Raw genomic sequence first — 22,564 nt, 5'->3', positions numbered from 1 at the left:
GTTCTGCACGACACTTGTTCCCTTGCAACTCAAGTGGAAAAACAAATTAGTTATCTGGGTGAATCCAGTTCCAGCATCGACGAGATTTTGCAGACCCATGCATCTCCAATACCAGAAGGAAACTACAGAACTGTCTCAAGAAGAACAGAGGTGTATCGAAGAAGAAATTCAAGCTCTCAAACCAATCACTGTGAAATTGGACATTGAAAATGAAACAGGAGAACAGACAACAAATGTAATTGTTCAAGTACACTATGATCTGCACTTGACAATGGTGGATCAAAAAGTAATCAACGCAATCACATCCACCAAGTCATCAGTGCGATGCTACATATGTGGTGCAACCCCCAAAGACTTCAATAACATCGATCAGCTACCGCAACCGGTCGAAGATAAATACAGATTCGGTTTATGCCCACTCCATAAATGGATACGTTGTTTTGAAATGCTGCTTCACATTGCTTACAGAATTTCACTGAAGAAAATGCAAGTGCAGTCTGATCACGACAAAGCAGTGATGAAAAATAGAAAGGAGGAGATACAGGAACGTTTCAAAGTTGAACTTGGATTGACAGTGGATAAACCAAAGCCAGGAGGTGGGAGCACTAATGACGGGAATACAGCTCGCAGAGCATTTCAAGCAGAGAAGATCTTCTCTTCAATCTGTGGACTGGATGAGAGCCTCATTCACAAACTCCACGTCATTCTCATTGCATTGTCTTGTGGTCTACCCATAGACCACAAAAAGTTCGGGTCATATTGTAAGGACACAGCAAATATATACATCCAGCTGTATCCCTGGTTCAGAATGCCAGTTAGTGTTCATGTGGTACTTATCCACGGAGCAGACATTATGTCCTCCTCAGTCCTCCCAATCGGGATGATGAGCGAAGAAGCTCAAGAGGCAAGAAACAAAGATAACAAGATGTTCCGCCTAAGACATGCAAGGAAAACATCTAGAGTTCATACCATGAGTAACGTCTTTCACAGGCTTATGGTGACAGGTGATATTGTGGTCAGCAGCAGGTCTGTGTATCGCAGGAGAAAATCAAGACCTCTTCCTCAAGAAGTTGTAGACATGACAACCAATCCTGAACTGTGCCTATCTTCTGAGAGTGACAGCCCTGATCAGGATCAAGGTAGTGAGTCATCAGATAGTGACACTTCATAGCATGTGAGTAAAAGTCCTTTTCATTTCTATTAAAGTTTCGATAACGGGGTTGTTGTGTATGTTTATATCAAAAAGTATATGTAAAAGTTTGTACATTCCTTCACAACTGAACATGACGCAACCATCAATGGAATATCTGTTTCAGATGACGTCATGACATTATGAAGTTAAAATTTAGCATATTTAATCGTAAAAAAACAACGATGTTAGCAATTTCCCCTTTTTGTTCTATTTTTTTTTTACTGAAAAGCAATTATTGGTCACAATTGTACCGCGATATACAGTCCATTACATCAGGACCAATCAAAAATCGGTATTTTGCTGACGTCATACTCTGATGTAACTATCACCATTGGATTCTACGGGTCGGAAAACCCAGTTAGGTGAACCTTCCTGCACAAGACTTAATGATTTCTATTTTTGGCGCACTTTCATCCCATTCTGGCCCACTGTGATCACATGTGTCCTATAAAAACCTCTTGATTTATTAGTGGGCACTAATTTGAGGGAAAAAACCGCGTATCCATGGACGGCGGACGGCGGAACGCTTTTCAAACTGGGGGCATCACCAAAACGGGGTACTTGCTCCGAGAAAAAAAAAGGACATTCCGCTGGTGTGAAAGAGGAGAAAATTGTCAAACTATTTTGTTCACATTGAAATGAATACGTGTTACACTGAATACAATTTACTAACCACATTGATGTCCACTACGCGTTTGCGTTAAACATTTTTAAAATGTTAATTCCCTTACTAAAAAAATAATACAGTGTAGACCTATTACTGAAAAAGTCTCAATATTGCAAGATTGTTCTCAAATAAGGTAACGTTTCATGAAGAAACCCATCGGCGTCCGCCGCATCATCGGCAGTAACCTATCTGCCATCCCGGCCAAATGGTTGGGACACTTTCCTGAGCCTGCCACGGTCACCCATTCTCCTGCTCCCCGGTCAATGTTGTTCTCTCCATCTAATGGAGCACACACCGCGCAATGAGAGGGCCGGGGGGTTGGGGGCCAAGCGGGATTTGGCCAGGATTGTGGGTCTGCCCTTGCATGTGACTAGTAAGCCTAGACCTATACAAAGGGACCATTTTTATTTATCGTGAGAGGGGCACTGATCCTTTTGGTGGCTACTTAATTAGTGACCATTTTAGTCGCGTGAGGAGCACTAGTATTTTGTTTAAGGCCTTTGACAGGGGCAAAGGTTTAATGCTGCGATTTTGGGCACTAATATTTTGCTTTCGAGGGGCAGTTTTCCATCTTGATAGAAGTTATGGCGATTGGAGCACTATTGTTTTTGATGGCCAATTTCCCATCTCGAGAGGGGCAACATTTTGTTATTGCGAGAGGGGTATTTGTGTTTTTGAAGGGCACTTTTTATTAAGAGAGTAGACATTTTTTTAAGCGGGATTATAATGCTGTCATGTGTGCGTTTGAGGGTCAGCTTAAGGGAGCAAATTTATGACAGCGAGAAATTTTGTTGGCCAGAGGAAATCCGCTCATAGACCTATCTGAGCTCCAAATAAGTGGGGTTTTTTTTGCGTGCTTTTTTTAGGTTTATGGCAGAAGAAACAAACACTTCTAAACTAACAAAAACAAACTCAAGCAAAACCGTTTGCAGAAAATGTGTTAATCATGTTTCATTCTGGTTAAAAAAAAGTTTGTAGGTTATTAAACACGGGAGTGTGGATAAGAAAGTATAAAACCAATGGTGAATGTAGTATGGCCGAGGCCAACGCATGTACATGTACAAAGACAGATCTCACGGGGCGAGTACAATAATAGCAAGGCTTACGTGATACAGCAAGTTTCTGTCGTGGCGCGTACATGTATATACTCTTATGATGCTTGTGATGTAGCGAATTAGGAATTTATAAAAACAGACATTGGACAACTCAAATCCAAACACAGGACACTCAAACTTCGCTTCCAAATAATTTAATATGACTACAGAAAATGGTACAGAAAGTCATGATGAAGCCAACGCCCTGAAGCCAACTGCAACGAACAATGAATACGGGCGTGCTTATATAGCCACACAAGATTAGGAGGGTATTAGAAGAATTTGTATTATAAGAGCGCACGTCTGGTATTACATAAGAGCGCCACGTCTGGTATTACATAAGAGCGCCACAACATACGCCACCCCTAACTGAATTGGCTCCTGACAATTTAATTACAAAATATGAACAAAATTCGAGCTATTCAAAATTACATTATTATTATATTTGTTTTTAAGTTATAATATCAGCCAATTTATTCCATACTGGGTCGATCGTTGCGTGTCGTAAATGGTGTTCATAGTCGTCTCCATTAACCGCGTAGGACCTCCACACGTTCTCCCATCTCGTCATTCATCACATCACACACAGTCACTCATCAGGCTGATCAGGCCGCAGGTTCCTCACGTGGTCCGACATCCTCAACGATCCCATCCAGGGCGCCACTGGAAGCTGAATTATCACTTAAGCATCGTAAACTAAATTAAATTCATATTTATTTATTTTATAAAGTCGACTTTTATTTGCTACAGGTTTTACTCTTTTTAACAACTTAACACTTCTTTTTATGCAAGAGTAAAATACAATTATAGTGACATCAGCAGTAAGTTTCATAAATTAATTTGATTCTTCTAATAATCAAAATGGCATAAAAATGAGAAAGTCGATCACAAAATCAAGACAGCAATATCAAGGCCACAACATATGCAATCAAAACAATTACAATGCTAATTGATTACACAATTATATATTTTAATATCTTTTTTTCTCTTTTTTTTTCTTTTTTTTTTTTCTTTTTTTTTTTTTTTTTTTCTTTTTTTTTAAATTTTATTTTACATTTTACCTGAAATCTTCACTGGATGTGTTTTAAGGAACTCTAATGCCGCAGCATTCAAATTTGTTTCGGGTTCCCAAGTATTCTTTGAGTGAGGAAAACCTTTCCACTTGATCAGGTACACAAGTCGCTTATTCTTATACCTGCCTCTGATTATGCGCTCAATTTCATATTCTTTGGGTTTCTCTGAAATCTGCGGTAATCCTGGAACAAAGGGAATTCCAGAAGATTCCGACTCACTGGACTGATGTACTGCCGTGAGAGGATGGAAAATGTTTTGTGGGCAGTCATCTTCTTGCAAACCTAGTATTGATGTATTCTGCTTTGGATCAAATGGAACAGAATCATTACTTGGGCGAACATATCTGTTATATGCAAATTTCATTCGGTTCACGTGTACTGGGGAAGACAGTAATTTATTATTTTCAAGATTTCTAACTCGAAAATTTACTGGAGATGTCTGTTCTACTAAAAGATACGGTCCAGCCCAAAACTTCATAAGTTTACGGGATAGTCCTTTTTGGAATGCAGGAATATAAATCCAAACTGTGTCTCCAATTTGATATGGTACCTTTTGTGCTTTTTCATCAAAACGCTCTTTCATTTTGGCTTGATTGAGCTCTGCATGACGCTTGGATACATCTCGAAAAACTTCAAGTTGGGAAACCAAGTGATGCATGTGCTCTCTAAGTGTTTTCTCTGGATAATTGGAATTTGTAAGGAGTGTCACATCTAAGGGTAACCTTGCTTCTCTACCATATAAAAGGAAGAAGGGGCTGAATCCCACAGAATTTTCAGCAGGAGTAGTGCGATAAGCGAACTGTACGGAGGTTAAGTATTGATCCCAGTCATTATGACATGTATTTACATAGTGAGAAATGGTATCAAGGATAACTGAGTTGAACCTTTCTTGAATAGCATTACATTGAGGATGATAGGAACTGGTATTTAATTTGTGAGTTCGCATGATTCGACACACCTCTAATACCACCTTGCTAAGAAAGTTTGATCCTCTGTCACTTAGTAGAGTCTCTGGACACCCATGTTCACAAATAACATTGTCGTAGAGTGCTCTAGCTACTGTGGATGCATCTATGTTCTTCAATGGAACCAAAATAGGCCATCTCGTACAGTGATCTGTGAAACAGAGAACATAACGGTTAGCATTTGTTGTAACAGGTAATGGCCCCAGAATATCAACACTTACTCGTTCAAAAGGCCCAGGGACTTTCATTGTAATCAACGGTGCTAAAACCTTGTGTCTATGCGTTTTTCTCTGAGCACATGAAATACAACTACGCACCCAATTATCTACATCTTTGTACATTCCTTTCCAATAGTAACGTTGACGGATTTTGCTATAAGTTCTATGAAATCCAAAATGAGCGGCAAGGACACTGTCATGACAATTATCAAGTACTGTGCCTACAAACAGTTGGGGTACATACAACTGATATATATTCCGTTCTGGCATGTGTCGATTTGACGGAGTATGCCAAATATGATATAATAAACCATCCTTGGCAAAATATTGATCGGCTTGTAGTATCAGATTTCTGGCCTTTTTGTCATCGTCTGGTAATTCGTTTCTTTCTAAAAACTTTAGCATCGTACCAGAAAAGTCATCTACTGCTAATGCTTGTTTGAAATTTTCAAGATTAATTCCAGTTGGAAATTGAGGAGCCTCTTTTTCAACACAGTCGTTACTCGGTATCCTCTTTCCATGCTGATATCTTAAATTCTTTACAACATTAACATTCGGACTGGATGACTTAACTTCATCAGCAGAACACAAAACTTCATCATCAATATCATCAAAATCTGTTTCTACCCAACTGGTATCCATTTGTGTCGGAACAGTATTGTTAGAAACATGACACCGACTACATTCAGTACAGGATCTATCATAGTCAATTCTACTAAGTGTATCTACATGACAATTTCGGCCTTTGACGTGTACAACTTGAAAGTTATATGACTGTAATTTAAGTGCCCAACGTGCTAATCTACCAGTAGCATGTTTACTGTCAAATAACCACTTTAATGCGCAATGGTCAGTAACAACAGTAAATTTTACTCCCTGGAGATACTGTGCATATTTCTTTACACCTTCGACAACTGCAAGAGCCTCTAATTCAGTCGTAGTGTAGTTGCGTTCTGCATTATGTAATGCTCTACCACCATAGGCAATGACCCTTTCTTTATCGTCTTGGACTTGGGCTAGAATAAAGCCGAGTCCTTTTCCAGACGCATCTGTTTGAAGGTAAAATTCTGTACCGTCAAATCTGGGAAACGCTAAAATAGGTGGTTCAACCAGGTGTTGTTTGAGAGTCTCAAATGCAGTTTGGCAACTTTCACTCCAAATAAATGGCACATCTTTTCTAGTCAAGTTAGTGAGAGGTTCTGCAATCCTACAGAAGTCCTTGATAAATTTACGGTAATACCCTACAAATCCAAGGTATGATCTTACTTCTGAAACTTTCTTTGGTGTAGGATAATTTTTGACAACTTCTACCTTATCAGGATCGGTTTCAATCCCTTCACTGCTCAGAACCATGCCCAAATATTTGATCTTTTGTTGGGCAAAAACACATTTTTTTGGCTGTAATTTAAGACCAGAGTTACGAAAACGATCAAACACCTGCTTCAAATGATGTATATGTTCTGCAAATGTATTTGAGAAGATTATTACATCATCTAGATAACACAGCACAGATTTCCAATTAAGACCTCTCAACACTTCTTGCATAGCTCTTTGGAATGTGGCAGGGGCAGAGTGCAAACCAAATGGAAGTACCTGGAATTCATACAGAGAATCTTGCGTAATGAAGCAAGCCTTGGATTTGGATGATTCTTCAAGTTCTATTTGCCAATATCCAGCTGCTAGGTCTAGAGTTGAAAAATACTGTGGTTTCATGATGCCTAGGCTATCAAGTGCATCAGATATGTTCGGTAATGGAAAATTATCCATAATACTGATCTTATTTAGCTTACGAAAATCTACACAAAAACGATATGAACCCTGCTCTTTCTTTGGTACCATACATACTGGGAAACTCCATGGGCTAGTGGATTCTCTAATAATGCCTTCGTTCAACATACTCTTGACATGTTTTTGTATTTCCTGTTGGATGTGAGGTGGTTGTCTATAGGGCCGAGACTTAATCGAGGGGTGATCTCCTGTGTTAATAGTATGTTTAACTCCTGAATATCGGCCTCTAGGTCCTCCACCAACTTGGAAAATGTCAGAATAATCTGATATTAGCTGAGTTATCGCAGCTGTTTCTGAATTAGACATGTGATCTGTATTCAACATGACTTTGGAGAGAATTTCTTCTGTCTGTTTTCCAGAAATCACTGTTTTCTCACAACAAGCTTCACTCAAACTTGGATTGTTACTGTCAGAAGAAGTTTTAACTTCTGCAACGTATGCCTCATGTTCCTTAAGATCTATCGTTGTCATTGGTACTAACTCACAGGGATCGATTAAATTGAACGTTCCCAGTTTGGTACGTGGATACAAAGTAATTGGATCTTCAGAAATATTCATAACCAATACATTTGCTTGACCCTTGACATTTGTAACTTGACTTGCGGTGCGTGCCACCATTACACCTAGTGACGTAATATGTCTACCTCCAAGGCATAAACCAACAGTGTTTACAGGAAGTTGATTTGAAACTTTTGCACAAACTACGGTTTGAGAGCGTGGTGGGATTGTTTGCTTCTTAAGAACACGCAACTGGTTTTTCTTAGTGAGTCGTAGTTTACGTGACCTATAATCTATGTTAGCACACTGTTCGCTTAGAAAATGTGAACCAAGAATCATATGTGAGGTAAGACTACACACAACATGGAATTCTATTTGAAAACAGGTGTCACACATAGCCACTGGTAAGGTAATAAACCCTGTAATGTCTAAGTCAGAATTATTAGCCGTTTTAGCACTCATCAAACGTGGTTTTTCGATTAAATGGTGCATGGCAGGAAGATGTTTTAAAAGCCAGTCATTATCGATAAGATTAATGGAAGCACCAGTATCAATAAGGGCTTCAACTTGTACATGATAAATCCTTACATCAATTGTACTTGAAGAACTCAAATTAATTTCAACACAATCAGAACTACTGTTTACTTGTAAATTCACAAGGCCTTCTTTTTGTTTGTCTGAGGCTTCCCCACCTGTCGGTGTTTGAATTTTTGAAGTTTTGACATTAACAGGTGGGCTCCTTAGTTTAAAGGATTACCTAAGACATCGAAAGTAGCTCGGCAATAGCGCCATTTGTGACCTGTGCGACCACATCTGTGACAAGTAAATGGATAACGATTGGATTGCTGAGGATTAGCTCTACCAGGTGAAATTGGTTTCTTTGGACTTTGTTCCTTCTGTTGTTCCAACCTATCCAACCTATTCGCAATTGAATTCATGGTTACTGTAAGGGATTGCAGAGTGGAATGGATGGCATTTACGGAAACACTAGGATTAGTATCATTTGCTTTCAATCTATCCGGCTCGTGAGCCGTTTGTTGCACAGAAATAGCCAGTCTAGCATAATCAAGAGCATCATGGAATGATTTCGGTTGTTTGGAAAATACAAATGCCCGAATGGATGGTAATAATCCACGTACAAATATGGAAAGACACTCTGCACTTGATTTCTTAACTTGTTGACACATGTGCATAATATCTGAAGCATAATCATCCAATGTTTCGGAAGGTAGTTGTTTTCGTTCAAGCAATTTTGTTTCAACTTGCCACACCCAAGAGTCACCTTGAAAATGTTTCTTCAAAATCGTTTGGATACTCTCTACTGAATTTTTGTCTTCATTCGGCACACTTTCTAGAAAAATTCGGGCGTGGCCAAATATTCGAGACTGTAAAGCCAAGACTTTTTTGGCATCTGCAAAATCTCTTAATGAGGCCAAAGTCCTAAATCTAGAAATAAATTCGTCTACGTCCTCTTCGGGAAGACCTGAATATTTTAGTCCACTAGAGGCTAAATCATATTTGGTGCCCGACATTGTTGGTTTTTCTTCTAGATCGACTTCCATAAACATTGAAGGATTGATACTTGAACACAGAAATCAAATGAAATTAATTTGGACAATCCGCCACTTTATATCATTTACTGTATAATTCTACAACTGTGTCCAGTATACCCTTTAATACTTTATTTACAAAAGAAAATGAAACCTACGAAACTGATGCCACTTTGAAAAATAAAAAAAAACTTACCGTGCCCGGCAAGGGCAGCTGACCGGGGCGTTGGCCGTCAGAGTCCGGAATGAAGGACCGGGAAAGCTCGGTGTAGAAACACAGAGTTGGTGCGGATCTTCCACCATTTCTTATGATGCTTGTGATGTAGCGAATTAGGAATTTATAAAAACAGACATTGGACAACTCAAATCCAAACACAGGACACTCAAACTTCGCTTCCAAATAATTTAATATGACTACAGAAAATGGTACAGAAAGTCATGATGAAGCCAACGCCCTGAAGCCAACTGCAACGAACAATGAATACGGGCGTGCTTATATAGCCACACAAGATTAGGAGGGTATTAGAAGAATTTGTATTATAAGAGCGCACGTCTGGTATTACATAAGAGCGCCACGTCTGGTATTACATAAGAGCGCCACAACAATACCATAGAACACTCTTTCCATCTCTTTTCAATCTCGTTATACTCACAACTGAACTATTGTATGCCATATTTGACCTATTCCTATTCTGAACCTTCATTGTGTTATCGTGCACACACGCTCTTTCAACTCGAGGCCGAGGCCATCGAAAAATATGTTTTGGTTTATCCACAGGCAGCGCGGTCAAAATAGTCTTTGCGACTTGTCAAGGGCGCATCTTTTACCATTCGTAATTCTGTGTCAAAACATAAGCAATAGATATTGTGTAAGGTTTACTGATGAAAAGTAGGTATCGATAGGAGGTGACGTTAACAAGGAAACAACACCCGGTAAGCAGTACATGTGCAAACTGCAGTACATGTACATTGTGAACTGTTTTCATGCATTTCCACCAAAATGTGAATATATAGCGAGAAACAGGTTTTTTTATTTGACATCTCACGCAACTGTTTCCGTTGTACTATTCCTGATCCATTGGTGTTTTGTGCAGGCTTTTGACGTGGCGATATAAATGAATAAATGTAAGGTGGCCTCTTGAGTGAATCACAACATTTTGCAAGTGAGTACTATAGTTTCAGCCGTTAATGTTAGGGGGCTGTATTTTGAAAGGAATACTGCTGTCCGTTCCTGCAGTAAATCCTTTTCAAATGGGTATTGTCCAGAGAATCTATCAGAAGAAAATAGGTTTAAATATTGTCGGACGTTAGTATAGTATACACGTTTGTGTCAAAGGGACGGTGTAGCTATGTACTGTGTACCAGCAGTTTATTCCGTCCGAAATTCAGGAAAGCATTTCATCTGGGTTTAAGTTCTCAGATAAACCAGTTTCAAATTCTAGACAACGTATTAGCACAGTACTTAAAGTTTGGAGCGGTCCTTTTTTTTATCATTGCGCGTTCTCACCATGTTAATGTTGCACGTACGGCTTCAAGCTAGAGGGCGCATGTTTTTTTCTCCATAATTTTGTTAGGAAATCCTGTTTTATAAAATGTAGTCCTAAGGCCAAAAAAAAAAGTCTCCGGTTTCTGGTATGCGCGCGCGTCGCCGTAGCCCTGCGCGTCGGCAAAATGAAAAAGTTTTTTTTTTCAATAAAAGATGATGTCTCAAAACCGCCAAACTCACTGGTTTGACTGGAATTCTGCTGCAGCACAGTTTTAACGTGTTTTTAGATGGGGGTATGATCGAGAATAAGCTTTATGTGGACTCACTGGACTCCCGTACATTTTGCAATAAGTTTAGTCGGGCACCATTTGCAGTCATCAGCCGACATTTGAAGCAAAAAAGTCAGGTAAAAAAAAAAAAAAAGCCGCGTCGCCGCACCACTTTTTGGGCAAGCTCCATACCAGAAACCGGAGACTTTTTTTGTGGCCTAATCGGTCGTAGCGAATTCACTATATATGTGTGCCGGATCATGAATCACAGTTGAAGGCCGGTCATGAAATAACAAGTCAATCCACCAATACGTCCAGACATGATCAACAGAAGAGAATAATGCCTTTCTCAGAGCTCACTACATTAGTATATCTTGTGAGTTGAGTTTGGGCTGGATGATTTAATCATTCATGGCCGAATTTTGATGGACTTGTGATTACAACAAGACTACAACATTGTCCTGCATTTTTATGTTGAGACTTCGTCTCCCACACCCAGCTGTGCAAGCTTTCGAGGATTGAACGTTACAATCCGCAATACTGAGATACTGGACAAAACATAGGATTGTGTCACTTTAATATAGACTTACAGTTAGACAAGCGTCGATTACAGAATGAACTAGGCCTACAGTGAAATCTCAATAAGTCAAAGTCCGATAACTCAAAACAACTATTAGGTCAAACAAAGAATCCATTGCCTTCAGTAGTAAAACAATTAATGATATACGACCCTGCTCAATTTAAAACTCTGCTTAAGTCAAACTGTGAACTTGTTCCCTTGAAGTTCGACTAAATCAAGATTTCACTGTATATATGGGACCGAAGCAGACACGTTTGACTATCGCCATCTTTCTTGACTATGGACTTGTTTTGAAACACTTCACTTTGAAGCACTTCAATTCGGCTCCATAGGTCCGACGCCTCATAAGTCCGGCGCCCCATAATTCCGTCAACGGACAAACGATGTTTCGGAATAAAGAGGCTTCGGACTTTTATAAGGCGTCGGACTTATGAGGCATCGGAACCATGGGACGTCGGACAAATGAGGCGTCGGACGTATGGGGCTTTGGTTGGGGGATGAGATTTGTCGGACTTATGTGGCGTAGGACCTATATGAGGTGTCTGACTTGCGCGGACCCCAATCACAAAATTAAAAAGAAAAACATATGAAGCGTCCCCGACCGCTTCCTTTTTGGAAGCCGCCTCCTTATGATTTCATTGAAGAAAAAAAAAGACCACAAACAAAAAATATTAATTTAATGATCTTCTTTGGAATAAAAGTCGTACTTTTAGACTCGAAAAGCTGGCGGCCATTTTAAAAAAAGCTGGCAGTTATCTTGAAAAATAGCACGGCCGGTCTTTTGGAAAAAGGGGCCTACTCCTTCCTTTTTTTAAAGGCACAATTAACGCTGAACACGTTTGTTTTATTTGGCCTTATAATTGATAGTCTTTTTTTTGGTATACTTTGTTGAATTTCTTCAATTGTAGACAGATTGGTCGTTTCATTTGACGTCGGAAGATGGAGAAGTACGTCACCGGAGAAGAATGCAAGTATTCTGTTTGTTTCTCCTAACCCCTTTATGTCCCTTCTTTTCCGAATTGCTTTTAACAGAGTTGTCTTACACCTAAAGAAAATCTCATCGTTTATATTTTCATGAAAATCAAATCAATGGGAAATATAGAAGAAAAGAGTTTGTTATACCTTCATTCAAATTCAGTATGTAGTGACGTTGTGATGGCGCATGCACCATTAAAGGTAGCGTCTATCATTTGTGACCTGCCATTGCATAATGAGGAATAACCCCCACCTTTGACTTTTCAAGTACATCCTGTTAAAGCGCAAATCGTTGGCTTTTCAATGCTGCCAAATTGATTTCTGTAGCTGAATTTATTCCAAATATATGTCGCAGGAACTTCACCAGTGTCCCGCCAATCTTCGCCAACCTGATTCCGAAAATCAAAAGTTGCTTGAATCATGTTTTGAATTGGGCCTTAATTCAGCGTCAGACACGTTCTCACTGAGCCGATTGCAACTACGCGATCTCGATCTCGCGCACTGAACCGACGAATTATAGGAACCGCGCGCGTATGTGCGTCGTGTCAACACTTGCGCGCGTTCCGCCGAATATAAATACGACCTATTAACGGACATTTCCATTTTCTTAAGACGCAACGCTGAAAAGGCCTTCTCTTTTTGATTCTTTTTTTTCAAAACGACAGCTTAACCCTAAAAGGGCCGGGTTATTTTGACCATCTCTCAGCCGGGGGGGGGGGGGGGGCGGATTCTCGGCCGTCGAGTGACGAAAAATTGTGAAACTCGGTACGTGCATAGAGCAACTATTATAAACATACACTCTAAAAACTGTGTTTTGCAATTAAACACAATCTTGCTTTCATTTTGTAAACATGTTTAGAAGCTAAACATTATTGCTCAATTGCTACACACCATCAATCCTTACGCTACACGTGTTTAGTACTTAAACATGTTTACAAACTGATAGCAAGAAAAATTTTAGATGAGATTTGAAGGTTTGCATGGTGGAAAGATACTAAGACAAGATAATTTTGCGGTTTAAGAAAGTGTTTAGAAAAGTGTTTAATTGCTAAACACAGTTTTTGCAGTGTACCCAAGAAATTTCATGACTATAGGTCAAAGGGTTTTAGAATTATGGTTAATTAATTATTCAAATGTACGAATGGAAATTCTGCTCTGTCTACACGACGTAATTGAGAAAATTCAGTTTTCACGGCACGTAGCGCCTGAAATTTTTATATCTTTGGTATCAAAAGATTCGAGGCTAAAAAGTCATAACAGCTCGGGTCGCAAAAAATAAAAAAAATATAAGGCTATCGCGGAAAAAGTCGAGGGGAGGGGCGGATTCCGCCCCCAGCCCTTTTAGGGTTAATTGCCAGAAAGAATAATTCCACATGTAGTTTAGTCTCATTACTTTCTTTAAACAAAGTGTGCTTTTGCAAAATATTTACGTCCACTCCGTTACTTTTTGGGGATCTGCAAATGATAGACTGTATCTTTAAAGACAAGCTGGGATTAGTTTCAATGACAATCCATTGCAGTTCGTGGACTGTGGAAGATTTTTTTCGACTTTCTGTCAGCTTTACCAGCGGGTAAGCCACCGGTGGAAGTCGCAGTGGGCGGAATCAAGCTACCACCAGGAGCAGCTGACGTGGCAGAGGCATTCAAGCAATGGGACGTTAGGCAGGATGACGTGTGGGTGGTCACGTATCCCAAAGCAGGTATTGGTATAGTGTAATCCGGCGACCAGGGGCCAGTTTCACGGCTATGCTTAGCAAAAAAGTACAAATACTAAGTACAAAAAAAGTATGGCCTCTAAAAGCAGTTTGCCAGCCAAAACTCCATGTGATATTTCATGCTAAGCAAACAACAGCTGAATACTAATCACGAGCAATATACACCACACGGAGCTTTGTCTGGGAACCTGCTCTAATAAGCCAGCATTTTCTTTGTGCTAAGCAACTTTTTGTGCTTAGCAGTGCCGTGAAATTGGCCCCAGACTTAGAAACTTGTAATGTTGCACGCGTTCTTAAAGACGTATATAAAGTGACGTCACTGAAACACGCATGCGTAAATTGCATGTATGTTGTCAACACTGCTTTCACATATTTCGATGAACGAGGTGTTTTGTTTTGCAGTGAGACCTTTCTAAAAAAAAATGCAACTGTACACTAGGATTATGCGCAAACCTGCGGGAAGTAAACATGTCAAAATGTTCCAATCGTATTTAACTTCATTTTCACGTACATTATATTATATTATAAAACACATGACGAAATTATCTGGATATATCATTGGGACCATTCAGAGTTCGATTTCCATGCAACGACGAAGACTTGGCACGGTGGTCAAAGTTCCTCAATTGTGATATTACGACGTTCCAAATAAATATTACAAATCCCAGATTGGGTAGTTCTAATTAAACCACACGAAGCAGTCAATAGTTGTATACTATTTAGGCCCCCCCCCCCCCCCAAAAAAAGTCTCCGGTTTTTGGTATGGAACTTGCCCAAAAAGTGGTGCGGCGACGCGGCTTTTTTTTTTTTACCCGATTTTTTTGCTTCAAATGTCGCCTGATGACTGCAAATGGTGCCCGACTAAACTTAGTCCAAATCTATGGGAGTCCAGAGAGGCAACATAAAGCTTATTCTCGACCATAACCCAATCTAAAAACACGTTAAAATTGTGCAGCAGCAGGATTCCAGTCAAACCAGTGAGTTTGGCGGTTTTGAGACATCATCTTTTATTGAAAAAAAACTGTTTCATTTTGCCGACGCGCATGGCTACGGCGACGCGCGCGCATACCAGAAACCGGAGACTTTTTTTTGGCCTTACCGAGGACTTGTCCACTACATATATAGTGTCGATGAGATGATTTCTTGCTTTAAATAAATGAGTAACCACATCTTTAATCCCCGGGAGGTTAGTTTTACTACTTCAATTTAGGCAGTTAATATGTACATACTATTGACCAATGACATGTTCACTGCGAAGATAGTGTCGATGGATGCTGCTTGCATACTTTGATACAGGCACAACCTGGGCCCAGGAGATTATGTCCTGCGTCATGTACGACGGAAACCTCGAAGAAATCAACAAGAAGCCCACAATGTTCCGAGTTCTGTTCCTGGAACTTGAACTTCCAGAGCGTGTCAGGCAAATGAAAAATGTAAGTTACAAATGTTGACAGTATATTTTGGTATTCACAATTGGTGTTTTAATAACACCAAACTGAATGTTCATTTGATCGTATATTCTTAAATTGTGCATAATCCGTGCATAATTACAAATACAGATCAAGGTAAAACAAAATCACAAACCGTTATAGAGGAATGACAATGGGTTATTAAAATACACATTGAAATGTGCAATACTGAAACAAAACATATTGTTGGCACCGACACCACGAAGTAACACGCCACATGTTAAACCATATTTTTTCGATGTTCAGTTTCTTACATTTATAAACATTCATCAAGGCTTACCATGGCAACTTTGCGCAAAAGTGACAATTTTCGTTTTCACGAAGTAACACTTAAGTTCAATTTACTATTGCAATGCATGGCGCGCACTCTGCTCAAATGTGAGAAAATTTTCCAAGAGGCGTACGTCAACAAATGACCATGGGACGAAGTTTGGAATGTTAGCGTTGGGACAAACATGGCCCGATTGCCTCTGTGTTTGCCTAGCCTACACAAACGTGTTTAGCGAGTAAACACAATTCTAAACACTTTCCTACTATCAACTCATGCTAAAAATGTTTAGCAGGTAAACATGTTTACAAACTGATAGCAAGAAATTCTACGTTTGGCATTCTATACACACTGTAAAAAAATGCCGGAAATACATATTTTGGGCTAAGACTCTTTGTTCAAAAAAAAAATATAGCTTCCATCAAACCTTCAAATCGCTGAGGAGATGCCGTCTCCCCGTGTTCTCAAGTCACACATGCCGGGCCAGCTTCTCCCGCCTCAGCTGTGGGAGAAGAGACCCAGGATCGTCTACGTCATGCGCAACCCCAAGGACCTCGTGGTCTCCTACTTCTACTTCATGAAGATGGCCAACCCATCACCGGACTCACTGAGTGAATCCTTCGGGCAGTTCTTCGACAAGATGCTCAGGGGAGACGGTAAACTTAACTACTTGCTGTCTGTTTATTTGTTTATTTGTCGGGCTGCTCGGTGTGGGGGTGTTTGTTTGTTTGTTTGTTTGTTGGGCTGTTTGTTTATTTGTTTGTTTGTCGGGCTGCTGGGCGTGGGAGTGTTTGTTGGGGTGTTGGGGTGTTTGTTTGTTTGTTTGTTGGGGTGTTTGTTTGTTTGGTTCGCGCCATGTTCTTGTATTACCAATATTGTATAATATTCTAGTCGGCTGACAAGAGCTTGTCTATTTGAATTGAAGAACGATACAATCACATAATGCTTGCTTATTTATGCCGTGGGTATTAAAGACAACAGAATACACTTGATTATCAACAGAGATAGAACAAGTGTTTTTACATATAGTGGTCGCCTTAGTTGTCTTTTTCGTCAATAATTATGTGGCAACGAATACACACGCTTTCTAAAAAATATATACAAAGAGCACATATCGGGACGTATGCGGTAATTATCTCTTCTTTTTTTAAAACAAATTAAACGCCTTAAATAGATTCCAACGAATTCTTTATACGAGCTAACGTTTTGGTTTGTTACCGAAAGATCAACTGCAAACGGATTGCTATACATCACAAACCCGGAATAAACCCCAACAAAAAAAGCAAAAAACAACAGTACAAAGGGAAACATCAAAGCTTCGCCCTGCAATCATTAAGATGTGATTTCGCAATATGTTTATTAAAAAAAAAGAAGTTTAATTTCAGTTTCTTATGGACCATGGTGGGATCATTATTTGTACTTCTGGCAGCAACGTCACGAGCCCAACATCCTGTTACTGCAGTATGAAGACATGAAAAGGGTAAGTGTTGAACAATAAACCCCGGTACTCGAAACTATCCGCTCAGTTCACAAGTACCCCTCATCACCGGCAAAGAAAGTACAGTTGAGGGTGTCCAAACGACGCCATCTTGTTTGACTGCAATATTGTGCTGCGAAGCGCGGCCACTGCGTGCACATAGTACAAATTCCCTGGTGTATGTGCGTCACCCACAAGGAAACGGTGCGCGCGCTAGTCTGGTTCCCAGACCAAATGATTCTGACTATTCCTGATGAATCTTAGGTCCGGTAGCCCCCGGTAATACATTGTATACAATCTACGTCACGTGACTAAAACGGGAGGAATTCCTCCTTTTTCCAAAAATTTCTGAAGTTTGCCGAAGTCGTTTCGTCGACAATCGGATAGCGCCCGAGTATTTCCGAGTATATAATATAGGTTTAATTAACTGCTAATTGCTTATTAATTTTATTTTAAATGAGTTGATAATTAATATTAATTGCTTTCATTTAAAAAACTTGAAATTCAACGACGATGGTGTGCATCAAATTACTCGGATCGTATGGGCAAACTTTTTGCTGCGTCATGTACAATTTTAAATTTGACGACCTTTACCGAGATTTTCCAAAACTCGGTCTTCATTCGGCTCCGCCTGCTAAAAGTACTATTTGGGTGCCTAATTTTGAAGATTCCAGATCAACATTAGTCAATTTTATCTTACAGAAACATCAACTTGTATTATCATAACTGTATGATATTACGAAGCAAGTGATTTATTTAAAAAAAAAATTGATCAGAACAGCAAAAGCTACAAACGATTAAGCGAAATCGGAAACGAAGCCGAACTTTGAAAAAGGGCCATCAATGTCGTCATGTTTATTTTTAGCCACGGAGGCTGTCTGACCTAAGATTCATCAGAAATACATGTAGTCAGAATCTTTTGGTCTGGGAACCAGACTCTGTCTATAGGTGGTTCTTCGGGATAGGGTTATTTTGGAAGATGAATTCAGTGCATAATTAATAATATCCTCAGCGGTAACAATGATTTTTTCTTCAAAGTTAAGCTTTTGCATGGCTTCAACATTTTATTTGTTTTATTTTTTTTTGCACCTGACAAGGTTAGGAAGGACTCTATAGTTATCTCTAAACGTGTCCATTTTTGCTTCATGAACACCGAACCCGCAGATTTGAACCGGAGCTTAATATTTCCCTCTCTCTTTTTGACGTAAAAGGTATTAGCTCCAATCATAAAGAAGTATTTGTTTTGTGTCTAACCGTAATAGGTCTCTAAAGGCATACGTAAATTAGCACATTGCACTGCACTTCCCTCAATTGAACTTCGTTTGACGAAACCTGATACTTGTTCCTTTATATTAAATTTCCATTTCATTTATTGAGTCAAAACGGTATTGGCTGATCGCTTGCGTATTCTTCTTAAGTGGTGCACAATGTAACAGGCTTTGCTATTACAAAAGACTATCGCAAGTAAAATTTCCTCCGTTTGGTAGGATCTGAGAGGTAACGTTGAGAAGATCAGTCAGTTCTTGGGCAAACGCCTTTCAGCCGAGACACTGGATGCAATCACGGAACACTGCACCTTCGCCAACATGAAGAAGAACCCCATGGCCAACCTGGACTACATGTTCGCACAGGAGGAGAAACCGGTGGCCTTCATGAGAAAAGGTAATTGTGAAGTCGACTGTTTTAGAACAGTTTCATAACTATGGTGGATGGTAATGGGGGACGGGGCACATCAGCCCCACCTCCACCTACACCGCTCTAAATATGTGCCCCACCCTTCGTGGTCCCTCTTCAATGTAAATATCAGATTTAGGTTCACCAACAAAAACCCCAAAAAACCTAAGATTAATATCTCAAGTGCTCGCGCCAGCAAAATTGAACCAGAAAAGCCACTGTTTCAGAACACCCTTCCTGTTCAATGACATTTTTTTTTAAAACTTGGACCTTCTACTGCAAACTCAAATCCTCTGCAATGGATATACAGTGTCCGTCTCCAGGAAGCGGTCTCCTGAGGAGATGGACAGAACAAACTGCTTTTATTAAACGTTGAATTAACTACATCGTTATTTTCATGAGCGCATAAACTCACAAAGGGATTCGAAGCATGTTGTTAGCGCGAACCCGATACCTAAACATGTACAGACCGTGTGCCCCGTGGCGTAGGCCTAATACCAATGGGCAACCCACGGACCCCACCAAGTTTCAATGTACATTTTGCATGTTAAGTTGCCCGTATTAATGTCACGACTTTTACCATTTTGTAAGTAAATGTAACATATGCTGGCCTGTTGCAACTCTCCCCATACGAGGAATGCTTGTCAATTACAGCATTGTCATGCTCAAAGGGAAGATTACATTTTACTCAAATCAAATCGGAGAATGTAATCAGTGATTCAGCCAGCACGTGATCTACTAATTCAACCTCTGCCCGGCCTTGTCAACCGTTTGTTTCTCAGGTATCGTCGGGGATTGGAAGAACCACTTCACTGTGGCACAGAACGAAGCCATGGACGCCCTCATTAAGGAGAAGTTGCACGGTACCGGACTCACCTTCGACTTCAGTTAGCCAATCAACTAATTCGCCAATCAAATGAAAGCAGGGTCAAGAATCTAATTGTCTTCGTTGAGCAAGTTCGAACAAAGACAATGTTGCATCCAGTAGTTCGACTATAAAACCCCATAGAATGCATTTTATGGGAGTCGACATGTGCATTTTATGGTTGGACTTGTCAGTAGTTTTCTCGGATTCTTTACCTTAAATGAACATTATCAAAACGATGAATTTGAAGAAACGGTAGCATAAACAAATCAAATGATTGGAACCAGGGATCTTGCCATTCATAGTTAATCGCACTATCCAATATACTAATGTTGTAGCTTGATGATATTCGTTGACGAAATATAACGTAGTTAAAGTATTGAGTTGACGTAATTGTTTATTTCTCATGAATAAACGAAATATTCCAATCGAAAGTACTGAAAAAATCGTGACCAAATTACACGGTCAAACGTTTGTGCGGAAGATTGACTTAATAGAGATGTTAATGCGCGGCTTGTACTGAAACGCCAGGGTACTGGCTTTTCAGAACCAATTTTAGAGTCAACATTTGAACTATTGACATGGGAAGTCCGACGTCCGAAATCATTAGGGGCGGCTAGACGCCCTAAATGGCGAAAGATCGACTGTTTCCTTGGGGCCCTGGGTTATAAACTAAAACAATACAAGTCATTGAACAATAAATACAAAGTACAACCAGTTATAGTAAGAATAATGATGCTCTAAATGTATGCAAATGTATGTGAATGGTGTAAAGAAGTAGTGGCAATAAGACATATCCCACAATCCATGCATACGACCAAAGTTTTTGTGTCGTGGTGGTAAAGCAGCAGGAGACCGACCAAGAAGCAGAGGTAGGGACATTATTATTTTGCTCCACGCAACAACCTATAGTTGCCAATATTCTTGTCCTTCATTTCTCTCTCGGCCATAATTCAGATTAAGATTGATCAGTTGACCTCCATGGTTTCTGCCTCTCTCCTGCTACGTCAACACGGTCAGACATTGCTCAGGAAAAATAATATCAGATACGGTGGTACTGTTCGAAAATATACACAAAACACAAAAGTGTTGTGCAATGGCGGCTTGTTGCCAAGGTCGTATGTTTGTTTGTTTGTTTGTTGGTTTGTTTGTACAACATTCGCCAGTGTTTTAAGTTCACCTGTCTAAAATCAAAAATATATTGGGTCGACTCGAGTCAATGCAAAATATATTTTGATCGGCGCGACTTTGGAGCGCCTGTCTGAACCGGGGTAACATACTTTAATACTAGGGCACAAGGCCTACATACGTCACGAACCAGCCACAACGCAACCAACGGTCCTTGATCGAACCTGGGTCGGATTGCAATAACAGGTCTTAAAGCTGTCTATGCGTGTTATTTAGACGGTCGTAGAGTTCTCGCTTCCAGTTGGTCCATAGACCATTAATTGCAATGACATCTGAACGTTAGCCTGCGTAGGGATTGATAGAAATGGCCTACAGTTGGGAAGTTCTTTTCATGCATCTGTACATGTGTGGTGAACATTTTTTTAGCTTACTGTTTTTAAATTGATAAGTGTTTGTATAAATTGTAAAGTAGAAGATAACTGCTTGCAGAAAATATTTTTTTCAGGATAGAACGATTAGAAGGAATCCTCTAAAGAAATATAATGACACTATACTGCATACATTTTGTACATTTAATACCATTTTGTATTGAATTGGTGATTTTTTTATTTTTGTTTTGATTTTTGTTTTCACCCCGTTTGTGAATAAAATTATGTTTTGAAGAGGGCCTATACTTGTTCGCAGACGTCACTGTAGCCTTATATCGATTAGTATTCAAACTTAGCCAGTTTCCAGACTCAAATGCAGAATCGATGTGTATCACACATTCCGTATAGGTGGCTATAAACAAAATCGGTTAAACTGATAGAAAAGTTTCAAAATTGTACACAAGAAAGGCTAAAACAGCAGGTGATACCCAGTTCTCTAACACATACAAACATACTGAGTTTTTGGAGCCGAAACCTTGACCCGAATGCTTAATTGTAGATGCATATCGTATAATGAAACAACGGTTCGCTGAAATAAATTATTGATTGTTTTTTATCAGCATCATTATTTTTTATCAGCATTCAAGCCAAGGCTTACGTTGTTACTGAGCATATCTTTCTTTATTCTTTTTTTTTTCACCACAGTCTAAACCACTTAAGGGTAAAGGGGGTAAAGGGGGACGAACCTGTGTTCACAGGAACGGAGTGCCCATCTCTCTTTCATTAGCGATTGGGCCAAACTCATATGCTGCTGTGGAGGGATCGCCACACCTCCTCCACAGTGTGTCGTTACCTTCCCAGCATTGAATAATGCCGATACCCATTTAACACCTGGGTTGAGAGGTAATTGAGGTGAAGCGCCTTACTCAAGGGCACAACACGCATGGCCACGGTGGGGCTCGAACGCTTAATTGCGCGACTTTTAAATGATTCTACTTTGCTTGTTTTAATCGGCATGGTCCTGAAATACATGCTTTTAACCAGTTCGTGTCGGATGACGTGTTAACACGATCCGGCTGTGTCTATACACAGGCACGGCTGACGGGTTAAAACGTCAAACGCGCCTCGACTCGCCTCTGGATGATGTTTAAACAATCCTTCATTTCTTCTGTTCATACATACACACAAAGTCACGCAAGTCTGTGGAGGTGGACCGTGTGTTGAACTTGAACTGGGCCGCCGTGC

General features: G+C 39.9%; 2 protein-coding genes across 2 annotated transcripts; one reads left to right on the top strand and one right to left on the bottom strand.

Moving 5' to 3' along the window:
• Positions 1-3,929: 3,929 nt before the first annotated feature.
• On the bottom strand, positions 3,930-9,647 carry LOC119735953. The gene is made up of 2 exons (XM_038209928.1): positions 9,242-9,647; positions 3,930-5,142 (listed from the first exon to the last, which is right to left on the bottom strand). The coding sequence occupies exon 2, from the start codon at positions 4,970-4,972 to the stop codon at positions 4,004-4,006; it is 969 nt and encodes a 322-aa protein (XP_038065856.1). The 5' UTR covers positions 4,973-5,142; positions 9,242-9,647; the 3' UTR covers positions 3,930-4,003.
• Positions 9,648-9,866: 219 nt separating this feature from the next.
• LOC119736096 (sulfotransferase 1A1-like) lies at positions 9,867-21,624 on the top strand. The gene is made up of 9 exons (XM_038210105.1): positions 9,867-9,978; positions 10,140-10,208; positions 12,289-12,347; positions 13,876-14,055; positions 15,367-15,503; positions 16,223-16,463; positions 17,193-17,287; positions 18,772-18,946; positions 19,741-21,624. The coding sequence occupies exons 3-9, from the start codon at positions 12,320-12,322 to the stop codon at positions 19,848-19,850; spliced, it is 966 nt and encodes a 321-aa protein (XP_038066033.1). The 5' UTR covers positions 9,867-9,978; positions 10,140-10,208; positions 12,289-12,319; the 3' UTR covers positions 19,851-21,624.
• The last annotated feature ends 940 nt before the right edge of the window (positions 21,625-22,564 follow it).

This window comes from Patiria miniata, unplaced genomic scaffold (assembly GCF_015706575.1).
Source record: "Patiria miniata isolate m_02_andy unplaced genomic scaffold, ASM1570657v1 HiC_scaffold_29, whole genome shotgun sequence".
Taxonomy (NCBI): domain Eukaryota; kingdom Metazoa; phylum Echinodermata; class Asteroidea; order Valvatida; family Asterinidae; genus Patiria; species Patiria miniata.
Note: the sequence above shows the minus strand (reverse complement) of the source record. Positions and strands in the feature narration are given on the sequence as shown.